General features: G+C 47.9%; 1 protein-coding gene across 1 annotated transcript in view; it reads left to right on the plus strand.

Moving 5' to 3' along the window:
* Positions 1-14,351, plus strand: part of Jakmip3 (janus kinase and microtubule interacting protein 3) — a gene marked incomplete in the record, with an annotated part of 143,247 nt that overhangs the window by 35,511 nt on the left and 93,385 nt on the right. Inside the window, 1 exon segment of the mRNA NM_028708.2 lies at positions 13,041-13,283. Within this exon segment, the coding sequence (NP_082984.1) occupies positions 13,149-13,283 (135 nt within the window).

Below are 14,351 nucleotides of genomic sequence, written 5' to 3' on the forward strand. Positions count from 1 at the left end.
ACCTAAATGCTGTTCCCAGTCTGTTCTGTTATCTTCCCTATCCCGTCAATCCCTGCATCTTTACCCCAGTGACCTGCTGCTTGAGGGACTGGATACTGGGGGTGGTTTGCAGATGGCTCTGTACAATGCGTGATGCCACCTACAGGGGACGGCTGTAGCACCACACAACCCTGCTCCTGCCACTACTACCTGTACTCATTTTCTATTGCTGTGGTAAACAGTTGTATGTGATTATAGCATAAAGTAAGGCAGTGTGTGTGTTAGAGCCCAAAGCTAGCAGACCAGGGTCTTCCACAGTGCTAGAGAGCTGCTGTCCTGGAGGCTCTGCATCTCTTTCCTCGATCAGTGAATTAGTTCCTGATGGTATCCGAACTGATATCCACATGTTTGTCCTGGAACAGGCCCTGCCTTCCATGTAAGCATAGAATGTGCTAGCTGTGCTAGCTAGTTTTATATCAACTTGACAACTGTGGTTTTAGGTCTGAAAGATGTTCATTTAAGCACGCATGCCAATAGTTAACTACGTGCTTCCCAAGATAGAACCTGAGTTGATAGGTTTGACAATTTATGTACAAATGAGAGTAAAGATGGTGTTGTGGGACACTCATAAATACCACTGCTTAAGCTTTTAATTGCTGAGATGCATGTAAGATAGGATTTATCATCACAATTCATAATCACATGATTCGGGGTATTTAATAGATCCATTTTGCTATGCTGCTGATCTCCAGGGCCTTTTCATCTTGGAAAACTGAAACATCTTCTGGTCAGTACTGAAATGCGGTCTCACTCTCTGTCCAGTACCTCCTCTGAGTGAATTCCCATGCACAGTGTCTTTTTATGGTGGCTTATTTCACTCAGCACAATGTCTTCAAGCCCATCCATGTTTTGACACATGCTATCATTTTTTTTCCTTTTTAAGGTTGAGTAACTGTTGTAGTTCATATGAAAAGTGTCCTTTACAGGCTCACATGTTTGAACATTGGGCCCCAGTTGGTTGCTATGATCTGGAAGACCATGGAAGCAGCATAAAGTAGAGGCTCTCTGGAGGCAGTAGGTCAGTGGGTCGGTGGGTCAGTGGGTCAGTGGGTCAGTGGGTCAGTGGGTCAGTAGGAGCAGGCTTTAAGACTTAACTGTTCAGTCCTACTACCTGTACTCTTTGTGACCATGTGACCAGCCACCTCACACATCTGCCAGGAGACCTTCCCTGCCCCGTATCTCTTCTCTGAATCAGAAGAAACCCATTCTTAAGTTGTTTTATGTCACAACATCAAGAGAAGTAACGACTACAGTGACATTCCTGCTCACCTGTGAACCACCACAGCTCGTCTGTAGATGGGTCCTCTGGCGGCATCCACCTTTGGGCTTTATGAGTTATGCCACTATACACTAGGGTGTACAGATATCTCTTCAAGATCCTACTTTCAATCCTCCTGAGTGTGTGCCCAGAAGCGGAGTTTCCGGGGCCCACAGCAATTCTATTTTTAATTTTGTGGGAACCAGCAGACTGCACTCCGTAGCAGTCGCACCAGTTACATTGGCATCAGTAATGCACAAGGTGCCAATTCCCCATGCCCTTCCCTGCACTAACTTATTTTTGACAGCATTCATCCTAATTAATTAGTGGCATCAGGTGGCACCTCTTGGTGGTTTTGTTGATTTCCAGAGACAGTTGGCGACTCTGAGCATCTCTCCATGTACTTGACGACTGTTGACTATCTTCGTTAGAGGGGTATCTGTTCAAACTCTTTACCCTCTTAAGTAAGATAATGTGCTTTCTCAGTGTGCTATGGGAACCACCCGCATGCTGTGGCTATCAACCTCCTGAGGTCCATGATCTGCCAGTGCTCACTCTCCTCCTGTGGGCCTTTTCACTCTGATGCGTGGAAGGGTTTGGTCTAGTCCAATTTGTCGAATTTTCTCTGCTTTAGTGTCAGAGAACTAATCACTAACTGCAAAGGTCATGAAGCCTCTGTCCTACATCATCTTCTGAGACAATGTAGTGGATCCTCAACTTACCTAATGACGCAACCCTTTAATGCAGTTCCTCATGGTGTGGCGACCCCTCCCACAATCATAAAATTATTTTGGTTGCTACTTTATAAGTGTATTTTTGCTACTGTTATGAATCTTAATGTAAATAATTGTTTTCTGGTGGTAACCCCATGGAAAGGTCTCTTGACCTCCTCATGGGATCACGACCCACAGGTTGAGAACCTCTGGTCTAGGAGTTTTGTGGGTTTACCTTGAAGATTCGGTCCGCTTTTTATACAGGGGAGGCTAGGATCCAGCCAGGTGAACTGTTCTGTGCCTGCGGCTGCAGGCTCCTCAGTCCTGTGAGTTGGAAAGGCTGCCCAGCCTCTGCTAAGTGACGTAGGTGCCCTTGTCAAAAGGCTTTGCTTTTGTGCTGCATGCAGAAAAGCTAGTGCACAATCAGTGTCTGGTTAAAAGCCCACACACTAGAGGGTTCCATTCTATCATATGTTTACTTAATCCTATACTACTTGGTTCTTTAAGAGAGAGAGAGAGAGAGAGAGAGAGAGAGAGAGAGAGAGAGAGAATACATGTGCATATATGGAAGCCAGAGAGCAACTTTTTGGGGAGTGGTCAATTCTTCTTTCCCACTTTGCTTTGAAGCAGACTCTCTCTTGTTTCTGTTGCCATGCAGTGCACTCCAGATGAGCTGCCCATGATTCTCCTGTCTCTGCCTCCCATCTCACCCTGGGACTAGAAACACAGGCCACTAGATCCTCACTTCGTCATGGATTCTGGAGATCCAGCTGAGGTTGTCAGGCTTGGGTAGCTGGCATATTTACCAACTGAGCCAGCTCCTGGGACAGGCCACCCAGTGTTTATTATAAGGCTTGGTCATAAGTGTGAAGGCCCTCCTCCTTTGCTCTGTGTAACCTAGAGGCATGTGTCAGTACTTGGTTAGGGTGACCTCTTAAGGGACAGCAAGATTCTGTTTATTTGGTTTTTGTTTTTGAGACAGGGTTTCTGCCTGTATAGCCCTGCCTGTTCAGGAACTTGCTCTGTAGACCAGGCTGGCCTCCACCTCACTGAGATCTTCCTGCCTCTGCCTCTTGAGAGCTAGGATTAAAGGTGTACTCCACCACTACCTGGCCACCACTACCTGGCCAGCAAGTCCCATCTGCCTGACTCCTGTGTGGACGTACGTGGCTAGATGGGGCCATCTGATATCCAGGTCCTTAGTCATCTGTGTAGTACTTCTGTATAATGTAACACAGTCATAATCCTCTTCAGAGCTGTGGGCAATATTGGGACATCATTATTATAGTCAACACTTATAATATCCCTATATTTGCTGAGTGTCCAAACCTAGTCATTTACTCTTTGCCTTAAACTAGTGGAGTTTCTTCTGCTGCAAGAACTGTGTGCCTGTGAAATGTTATGCTGAAGAAAAAAATGCTCTATCCAAAATGAGACTATTCCTTACCCTCCTCACTGATAAAATACCTGGCTCAAGTATTGTAAAGGAAGGATTTATGTTGGCTCAAGGTTTGAGGAAATGCAGTTTCATGGCAGAGAATATGTGACAGAGGGAGTCACTCATGTGGCTGTCATGTAGCCTGCTTCCCTCTGGCCTGCTGACCAGGAAAAGCCGGGACCTCAGGTCACACCAAGGCAGCTATAACCCTCTAGTCTTGTCCCTGTGATTGTCCCAAGTCCACCACCTAGACCCATTACACAAAATGTTCCACACCCCCTCAACTGTACCCCCAACTGGGAACTAAGTGTTTAAACATGAGTTCCTGTGGGATATTTCACACTTAGACCAACTCATTGACATGCAGGTGCATGCCTGGAATCCCAGCACTCTGGAGACTGAAGCAAGTAGCTGTCAAGTTCAAAGCCAATCTGGGCTACGTAGCGAGTTCCAGGTCAGCCAGGGGTACATGGCAGCATCCCGTCTCAAGCAAAACAGAACTAAACATATCTAAAACAAATTGTTCCCATAGATAAAAAGGCAGGGAACTATGGGAAATGTTTCCATAGGTAAAAGGGCAGAGGTTTTATTGATAATACCAATGATGCTTTCATATAAAAGCTCACGGATACAGGTGCTTTATAGCTCTAAGTATGTTTTTATTGACAACTCAATGACATTTACTAGTTAATGAAATTAGGCAAAATCAAACTTGAGTGGTGAGCATAAGCCCACACCAGTGAAGGACGTGCAGGGACTTCAAGGGAACCACGGGTCATCTCATTCCTGCCAGAGACTGGCAGCTGTGCTCCCAAGCCAAAGGACCCAACTCTGAAGCAGTACGTCCTTTTACACTATGCATGCCAGAAATTAGTCTTTGGTGGCTAGTTATTAGGGAATTGTTGTCCGAACCAGTGGCAGCCTGCATGGTGTCTATACCCATACTTCCTCAACCAAGCAGACACCCCAATACAGGCTCAAAGACTCCCTGTGTGAGGAAGTGTCCTTAGCTGTGTGTTAAGAGGCGTTCTAAGTAAGCCCCCCCCCCCCTTGTTATTCGTTAGAAAGCAATTTCAAATGTAAAAGTTTGAGGTTCAGGGCCTGGAAAGATGACTCAGTGGTTAAGAGGCCCCAAGTTTGGTTTCCAGCATCCATGTCAGGTTGTTCTCAACCGCCTGGACCTTGTGTTCCAGAGGATACAGTACCTTCATCTCCCCTCTCTGGGCACCTGCTCACACATGGCAGGCACACACACACTTGAAAGTATTTTTTTGTTTTTAACTTTGAGATCAGGGTCATGCTGTCCTCGTCTTTCCTGTACCAGCTGGGAGCAGCCCTGAGTCTGTTAGCTCCTGGCTCTCTCATCCCCAAGTTCTCATCCCAGTTCTGCTTTATAAACGAGCATTGTTCTTAAAGGACACATATATCCCTTCTAGCTACTTTTGACAAAAAATATAAATAAATAATACAGTGAACCAACAACCACAGTAGCATTTTCTCCTAAATTATATTTGTAAAAATACTAATAACAAAGGTTTTTTTGTGAAAAGAGGCCTTCCCGGGTTTGTCTTGTGGTTGTGATAAAGCAACTGTTCTCAGCCTCATCCAAGACTTTCAAACTGGTAACCACAGTGACACTGCACCCACTGTCCTCTGCCTTTAGTTCTGGATGGTGCAGAGCCCTGAAGCTGGGACAGGGGACCCAGGCTGTGAGCCCAGCTGGCACCCAGCCTCTGATTGCTGTTGGTTGCTGCAGCCCCCACTGAGCCAGACTGCAGGAACTGAAGATCTAGAGATGAGAATATTTGGAGGCAGGGGATGCTTGCTGAGCCTGGCCAGGGGTTCAACAGGCCTCTCAGAGCTGGCCTGCTGCACTGACAGTCTCTGGCCTCCATCCCTAATTTGGGAGGCACTCTGGCTCTCCCCTGCCCAGCATGAGGAACTCTTTCTGTTTTCTGATGATCTGCTCCTGACAGTCCCCAGACCCGTCCTGTGCTCATGGCTTGCACAGGCTCCCTGGGAAATGCCTGTCTTGTCCGTGTCTTTTGCTCTTTTCCTACTGGGTTGTCTGGCTTTTCCTTATTACTCGTAAGAGGTCTTACATGTATTTTGAACTCAGCCTCTTGTAAGGCATTTGGTTCTGAGTGTTTTCTTTGACTTAGACTTTTTCATGATTCATCTCCAGTCCTTCATTTAGCCTCCCTACTAGGTATGACCCTTCAGCGCAGGAGAGGCCACAGGCCACAGGCATCACATGCATCCTAAGAAAGATGGAACAGTGCAAGGTGATGCATGTCTGATGCTTATTTTTGGTAAAACATAAAATCTCCCTTGAGAATGGGCAGATCCACATCTAGACCCAGTAGAACTTCAGGAGAGGTGGGAAGAATTGTTAGAACTTCTGAGGGGGTCTTCATGAAGGAGGAGGTGTATAGCCCTGCCTGTCTGACCATCCATCTGTCTGTCCCTCCCTGTCTGCCTGCCAACCCAGCTGCTCACCTCATCGCAGAGTTTCCCTATGCTCAGACTGGCTGCTGTTTGTTCTGCACAGCCTGGGTGTGAGAAGAAAGGCCCTGAGCATCCCAGCTTGCCCAGACACTTTCCTTAGGGCCATGGTGTTCGGGTTCATAATGGCCAAGGTGTTCAATCTGGATTGTGACCTTTGGGATTGGAGTCCCCTTCTTACCCAAGGTCTTCCGAACATTTAACATGTCTGTGTTTATTTCATACAACGATTCTAGCTGTCCATTTTCAGTTATTTGGCATGTGTCCATGCATCTATGTGCCATGGCACATATGTGGATGTCATAGGAAGACTTGTAAGAGTCAGTCAGTTCTCTCCTCTACCAACTGGGTCTCTCGGGTCAAACTTAGGTCATCAGGTTTGGTGGTAAAAGTCTTTACTTTCTTTTTGTTGTTGTTGTTGTTTGTTTTTTGTTTGTTTGTTTGTTTTCGAGACAGGGTTTCTCTGTGTAGCACTGGCTGTCCTGGAACTCATTCTGTAGACCAGGCTTTATGTGTACACACACACACACACACACACACACACACACACACACACGTGTGTAGGCCCACAGATGTCATGGTACATATGTAGCAGTCAGAGGGCAACTTGTAGGAGTTGGTTCTCTCCTTCTACCATGTGGGTCCAACAACTTGTCAGGCCCAGCAGCAAGTTCTTTCCTTTTTTCTCTTCCTTCCTTCCTTCCTTCCTTCCTTCCTTCCTTCCTTCCTTCCTTCCTTCCTTCCTTCCTTCCTCCCTCCCTCTCTCTCTCTCTCTCTCTCTCTCTCTCTCTCTCTTTCTTTCTTCCTTTTCCCCTCCTCCTTCTTTATTCACATTTATTCTTCTTTTTAACATTTATTTTCTAGGCTTCTACAGGATAGTGGTTATCACATTTGTCTTGCATTAAATTCTTTGTGTGCATGTGTAGGTCAAAGGATACCTTACAGAGTTGGGATTTTCTTCGACCAGGTGAGGATGGACCTCAGCTTGTTAGGCTTGGCAGCAAGTAACTCTATATGCCATCTTGACAGCTTAGTTACTACTGCTCATTCTTTTTTTTTTCAAATTTTTTATTAGATATTTTCTTCATTTACATTTCAAATGCTATCCCAAAAGTCCCCTATTATCCCCCCCCCACACACACCCTGCACCCCAACCCACCCACTTCCACTTCTTGGCCCTGGCATTCTCCTGTACTGGGGCATATAAAGTTTGCAAGACCAAGGGGCCTCTCTTCCCAGTGATGGCCAACTAGGCCATCTTCTGCTACATATGCAGCTAGAGACACGAGCTCTGGGGTACTGGTTAGTTCATATTGTTGTTCCACCTATAGGGTTGCAGATCCCTTCAGCTCCTTGGGTACTTTCTCTAGCTCCTCCATTGGGGTCCTTATGTTCCATCCAATAGATGACTGCTCACTCTTATGTCTCAAATAAACTAGCCATGCCAGTTGGACCTACAAAGCTGAAGGCTTTGCAACAAATCCTGCAGACAGCTGTTTCTCTGGGGTCCAGGAAGTACTGGTTCTTCACACTGGGTGATGGGCTCTATGATCATTAATATAACATCTGTATTCCATCTTGCGAAGAACACTGGAGAATTTTAAATCACACCTACTGTGTGCATAAAGTAATGGTTAACTGCAAGCCCAAGATTTCTTCTTTGATTAAAAAGCTCAGCAAGACTGTGTGTCTGGCAAGACGTGGACAGTGTGAGTGTTTTCCCTTCTGTTAGTGTGGTCTTTGTACTGTGAAACCAATCTAACAAAACACTGTAGAGGAACAGAGGGAGCTGACTAGGGGCCTGGTGACCCAGGAACTCGTAGCAGAGAACCTCCAGACTCTCCTTTTGCTTCACATATCCCAGATGGGGATTGAAGGAGTCATCAACTACTAATAGATAGACAGTACAGCCGAGGGAACAGCCAGATTCCTCTACCAAGGGACCAGGGCATTGCTCCCTCTAGAAGATGCCTCATTGGCTATGCTTGTGGCAGCTAAGTTGTGCAAACACACCTGGGTTGCTACAGAATTTCCAATTACGTCTGTAAAGCAGCATAACTGTCTGAAATGCCTAAAGCAAGCAAGCAGCAAGCAAGCAAGCAAGCAAGCAAGCAAGCAAGCAAGCAAGATGACAATGTCAATTCCTCAATTGAGTTTCCTTCTTATTAGATGACTCTTCCTTGGGTCAAGTTGACAAAAACTGGCCTGCACAAAAATGGGCTCAAACTAAAAATCTTTCCCAGCTCCTGTCAATCATAACTTACAGTGGGCGTGGCTTATCTAGCAGGGCTGTGATTGCCTCACAGAGACCTCAGAAGAGCTAAAAGCTAAAGCTTTTTCTTATCAGAAGGCTTCTTTTTCTTCTCTCCCTCACTTCCCAAGAATTCAGCCACCTTGTTTCCTGTAAACTTTATTTCTCCCAGGGGGCTATAAATGATCAATATAAGTGATTTCTTTGAAATGTGGTTGGAAACGAGGCCACAGCCCAAGCCTTGGATAATTCTTTCAGCTAACACATGACAGCTGCTATGCCTGTTTCCAAGGGCTGCTGTCAGCTTGTCATGCTCAGCACTTCTTCGCACGTTCCATCGCACCTGCCGCAAGCTGTCTCGTTGATTGTCATAACTGAAGGACAACACAGCAGAAGTCTACCAACCTGATGACTTTGACAGTACCCAAATAGAATATTTTGTTTTTTCTTGTCAAGTTGGCAATATGCTTATTCCTGAAATTTCTTGGAAAAGCAACATAGCACAGTAGATGTTCTTGAAGTTGAATCCTGGACAGAAGGGACAGGGATGTTCCTCTGAAGAACAGTGACTTGGTGCCCAGTCTTGAAGGCCAGAGAAGAAGGTTCCTTAATTATCCATAAGGTTATCACAGCAGGTACCTAGACCTGCTCTCTCTGTTCTGGGATACCCAGGGAAGTTAAGGCTTTGGTGATAAGCATCACTTTGATGGCTGGCTTCTATATCACTACTTCCCCTCAGTGCCAAGAAACCAATGCTGAGTTCTTAAGAGGAGATGTCCTCTGTCCAGTTATCCAGAGCTGCGGACTACTCTCATTCCAAACACAGGACAGAAGGCAGGTATGAGAATTGAGAGGCTTGAGCTGGAGCCCCGTGTTAGGTCTGGCTGGGGGTGGGTGGGGTGGCCTTTTGGACATGCAGTGGCTGGCATGCTGCCCTGGAGCCACTTCTGTACCTGGCCCGTGCAGAGAGCTGCCACAGTTGTCAGATGGCTCTGCTTCCACTCAGGACCTCTGTTTCTAGCTCCTAGAAAAGACAAATGCAGTCAGACTTTGCCTAGACATCCTGCCATGGACTGTCTGCCCCATATGTGATGGTAGAGCTCACACAGGACCTCTGAGAGGCTCTCTCTAGGACTGGTGATGTTGCAGTGGCAGGGTTGGGGGAAACTCCGAACACTGGGATTCAGCATATCTAGTCAGACCTCGGCTCTGCTCTGCTCTGCTCTGCTCTGCTCTGCTCTGCTCTGCTCTGCTCTGCTCTGCTCTGCTCTGCTCTGCTCTGCTCTGCTCTGCTCTGCTCTGCTCTGCTCTGCTCTGCTCAGGTGCTGTTCATCCTCCAGTGCCTTCCACCAAAATCCTCTTCCCACCGCACCCAGCTTCTCAGCAGCACCGTGTCCAGTGCTCCCGAGACCCACCTCTTCCAAACATCCATCATGCTGGCCTCCACTCTGGAAGCTCTCTGTTCCACTGTGAAGGGTGCTGCTTCCTCTGGCTTCTAGGTTGTGTCCTGCTCTTTGGTCACCAGCATTGCCATTACACACTAATGGCCACTTGATTTGATCCCACCCCTCCAAACCCCGAGTGGCAGTTCTGTTTACAGGAAATTAGCTGCGGTAGAGGTGCATCTGTTTGACTTCTATAGGGCCTGCTCTGCATCCCTGGAAGAAACTCAGGTGTGGACTGGGCTGCCGTCCCCATGGCCCTCTATGGACAGCAGGGCCGGCTGGATCGATGTGTGAGTCCTGCTGAATGAGGGAAGGAATGCTGGCCCCACGGCTTGGTGCATTCTCTCTCCTCCTAGTTCCTCGCTCAGAGCCTAGATGTGGGGGGCCTGCCACCCACCTCCCCTCACTTTAGGCTTTCATGGAAATGCATTGTCAGAGTGGTAACCTCTTCTCCATAAATAAGGTGACCAGAAAGAACTTGAGCCTGTTTAAAGACTGCAAGGCTGCATGTGACAATCCAGACAGATCATGACTTATGGGGCAGACCAGGGAGGGGACGGTGCTCCAAACGGCATTGGGTGTTGAGGGCTTACTCTGACCTCTCCATGTCTTTTAGTTTACACAGTGACATCAGAACACATATCAGAGCTAGATATTAAACAAGCCCAAGGACTAGCAGGGACAGAGAGGGGAAGGTAGCCTTCCCCAGATAGGCCTTCAGTAAGCACCCTGAAGTTTACAGTAGTTATTAACCCTCACCAGGGGGCACATTTATCAAGCATAAAGCTCTGCCTGTCTGCTGTATCTGTCCTCATAGAGCGATTGGCAGAGGTCACCCTAACCCTTCTACTGTGGTCCTGGGTAGAAAATTTATTACTTCCTTGGAGACCCCAAAACAGACGATGGTAGATGGAGCTATTAATTTAATGGCTTCACCAAAGCAAGCATGAAAAATTCAGTCTGCTGTGCACTGATGACGGCAAAGACATGCTTGCCTGGGAGCTGAGAAGCCCTGGGGTAGATCTCAGGCTTTCCCTCAGTGACTGCAGCTCTTTATTTACGAATGACCAAACACACTTCAATGGCCATTTAAGATGCCCAGCATTAAAAAAAAAAAGATTTGTTTTATTGTATGTGAGTGGATATTTTGTCAGCAAGTATGTCTGTACCATATTCATGTATGGTGTCTGCAGAGGTCAGAAGAGGATGTTGGAGCCCCTGAAACAATTACAGACAATTGTGAGCTGTCAGATCAGTGTTGGGACTTGAACCTGGCTCCTCTTGAAAAGCTTCCAGCGTTCTTAACCTCCAAGTCACCTCTCTAGCTCAATAACCAACACTTTTGTCCTATTTCTTATATAAACATAGCAAGTTACAGATGCTTAGCCAGAGGCACTTAAAGCGACTGTCCCTTGGCTGTCCCTGCTCTCTGCTCTCCTGGGTTGAGTGCATATCTCAGGAGTGCCCTTTCCTGTGATTCTGCTCTTCATCCTTTCTGCATTTGTGTCTGGGGCTGAGCTGATGTGCGGCCAAGGACATCCTTAGTCTCCAGGCCCTACATCTCTGGGTTCCATCCTATCGGAGCTCTGATCATACTGAGGCTGCTACTCTAACCTGGCCCTGCTGCGGCCTGCTGCTGACTTCTGCCCCCAGTGCTACTTCAGGCAGACTCTGCCCAGTGGTGACTGCAGAAGGCCCTTCTCAGACCACATGGGCCTGCACTGTCTCATTCACATAGCAACTTGGGCTGTGAGCACTGACCTTCTGGGAACTACCCTGACACACACACCTTGACGTTGGTTACCTCTGGGTGGGGCTGGTAACATGGTTTTATCAAGGCAAGATTCTTTTCCTTTTTCTGTTTTTGTTTGAGATGGGGGGTGGGGTTTACATTTCATAGTCTTGGCTGTCCAACAGCTTGATATGTAAATCAAGTTGGCCTCAAACTCATAGAAATCTGTCTCCTTCTGTCTCCTAAATGCTGGGATTAAAGGTGTGTGATATTGCACCTAGAGGAGTTTTATTTTAAAATGAATAAAAACAAACCAACCAAACCTATTGGAGACACTGGATAAATGTTGGTGTCTTGGAGTGGCTATGGTGGTCCTACAGGGGCCCTGAACCTTGTTGGCAGCTGATGAGGCAATGAGGGGTGTGTGTGTGTGTGTGTGTGTGTGTGTGTGTGTGTGTGTGTGTGTAAATTAAAGCAGGAATCTCATGGGCTGTGTCTGATACTATTGGCTGGAATCGGGTACAGAATTGCCATTGATAAGATGTGGTCAGGAAGGCAGCAGGCTTAGCTGGGCAGGGTATGGAGACTCAGAAGCTAAGACTACACCTTGGTCACAGAGGTTGGTGAAGCTACACCAGGGCCTATGGCTTCCTCCTCAGCATCCATGATAGCTCCCTATCCCAAGACCATCAGGATATTTGAATACAATCAATCATTTTGCTCAGTCATTTTTGTGAAGATACTGGTGTTTCTAGCCAATAGTATAAACAGAGTAAATAAACCCATTTAGGAGACCAGCCAAGGTGGCTCCCAAGCCCTAGACATGGGTGATGGACAGACACACCTGGGAGATGTCACAGCTAGTTGCATAGCAATGGAGAACTCACACCCAAGACTTCCATTTCTAGGTGGGAAGGGCAGCAGGTAGCTGCCCAGGGTTAAGCTGGGATCTAGTGCTCCAGGGAGTCCTGCCAGGGTTTGTGGGTTATTCCTTGGTGAGCTGGCACTCCACTTCTATGTGAAAGTACAAACAGCCTCCTTGAGACCCATGTGCTCCCTCCCCTCCCTTATACTTCACTCTATTCCCCTTCCTTTCTCTTCCCCTCCCTCCCCTCCCCTCCCCTCTCCTCCCCTCTCCCTCCCCTCTCCTCCCCTCTCCCTCCCCTCCCCTCCCCCTCCCCCTTCCCTCCCTCCTCCCCTCCCCATCTCTTTACTCCTTGCCTACTTCTACCCACTGAGTTTCCTGGATGAAGTTTGTGAATCCCTGGATTGACCCTGGGTTGTAGCCTCTATTCCATCAACTTTTCTTAGCTCATGGTTTACAGTTACTGTTGCTGCCATGGGTCTCACACCTACATTTGAAACTCTAGGTTTAGAGTTGCAGAGCAGATTCTTTGTAAAGGAGCAAAGGATTAGCATGTCCAATGCACGGAGTCCCTGTCCGAGGATACTGCACAGCGGTAGATGCCTCTGGGATCAGACTTGGTTCTCAGCAAATACAGTCAGGACAGCATCTTGGATGAGAGTAGACGAGGAGTCAGCTATGCCCCTGCCCCAACACCAAGACCCTGAGCTCTAGGCTGAAGTCTCATGGCTGAGGGGCCACTGTGGCATCTGGCCAGGTACAATCTGCTCACCGTGGCTGTGTTTTTCCTTCAGGTGACTGAGAAAATGTAACGGAGGACACCTGCCAAGAGTTTGGCGTGGATACCCTGGCCCAGACGGAGCAGCTGCCCCTGGGTGTCTTTCTGGCCATCCAGCCTCACCATGTCAAAGAAGGGTGCAGGCAGCCGGGCCAAGGGGGACAAAGCAGAGACACTCGCTGCATTGCAGGCTGCCAACGAGGAGCTGCGAGCCAAGCTCACAGACATCCAGATCGAGCTGCAGCAGGAGAAGAGCAAGGTGGGCACTGAAGCCTCTACCCCTGGTCCCCAGCTTCTGCCCCAGCCCTGGTCCCCTGCCCTGAGCTCCTGATGCAGGACCCCTGCCCCAGGTTCCCTGCCCCAGTCCCCTCCCACCCCCGTCATAGACTCCCATCCCAGGTTTCTTGCCCTAAGCTCCTTCTCCAAGTCTCTTGCTCAAAGCTCCTGCCCCTGGAGCCAAATGATTCTATATAAAGGAGGATGTGACCAAGTCTCTGCAGAGGTTCCTGCTTCTTTACCCTGGTGGGTATCTCTGGGGAAGAGAATGGCAGGTGGAGAGACTTGGGAGTTCAAAATCCATTGGGAGTGCACATAGGGACTCCCAACCAATGGGACATCCCTCCCACAGAGGGTGTATGCCATGGGTCCTTGGGGGGCCTTGTCAAATAGCACAGTCCTGGGGACAACACTGAGTTTGCCTTGAGGTTTTCCTGGTGGACTTGAACTGAACAGAATAAGTCAGTGTGAGCACATATAAACGCAGGCTCAGCAACTGCTTTGTGAGGCCAGCACTGGCTGTGCATTGAAAAATAAACTAACCTCTGTATGTGTACTGAGAGCCCCTTACTGTGGCAGGACTATATCTGTGACCACACTTGTAGCCCCAGGGAATTTTGCTTGTCCTCCAAAGCATTTTGAAGATAGGATGAGTGGCTTGTTAGGGACCCAGCATTAGCAGTGTCTTCTGTTCTCCACTAACAACAAGCATCTTTTCCATATAAACAATACTATGCCATGGAGATCACCAAGCAGACTATCTCTCTCACATCCTCAGTTACTCCACACCACGCCCATTGCAGCAGTACCACATGTGTTTTATGTGCAGTTTGTTAAAGCACAGCCATCTCACAACACCCTGAGGGTACCTTCGCCTGCTTATAAAAAGCATCTCGGCTGTTTCCAAGCCTCAGCAGCTCTGGGTACTTACAAGATTAACAGCAATAGGAAGGTACCCCTGGCTGTGTGGACACAGAGCCCACTGCAGGGAACAGGTACCTGCAGAAGGAGGTCCCAGAAGCGAGATGTGCTCTGAGTTCTTAAATACTGA

This window comes from Mus musculus, chromosome 7 (genome assembly GCF_000001635.26).
Source record: "Mus musculus strain C57BL/6J chromosome 7, GRCm38.p6 C57BL/6J".
NCBI lineage: Eukaryota > Metazoa > Chordata > Mammalia > Rodentia > Muridae > Mus > Mus musculus.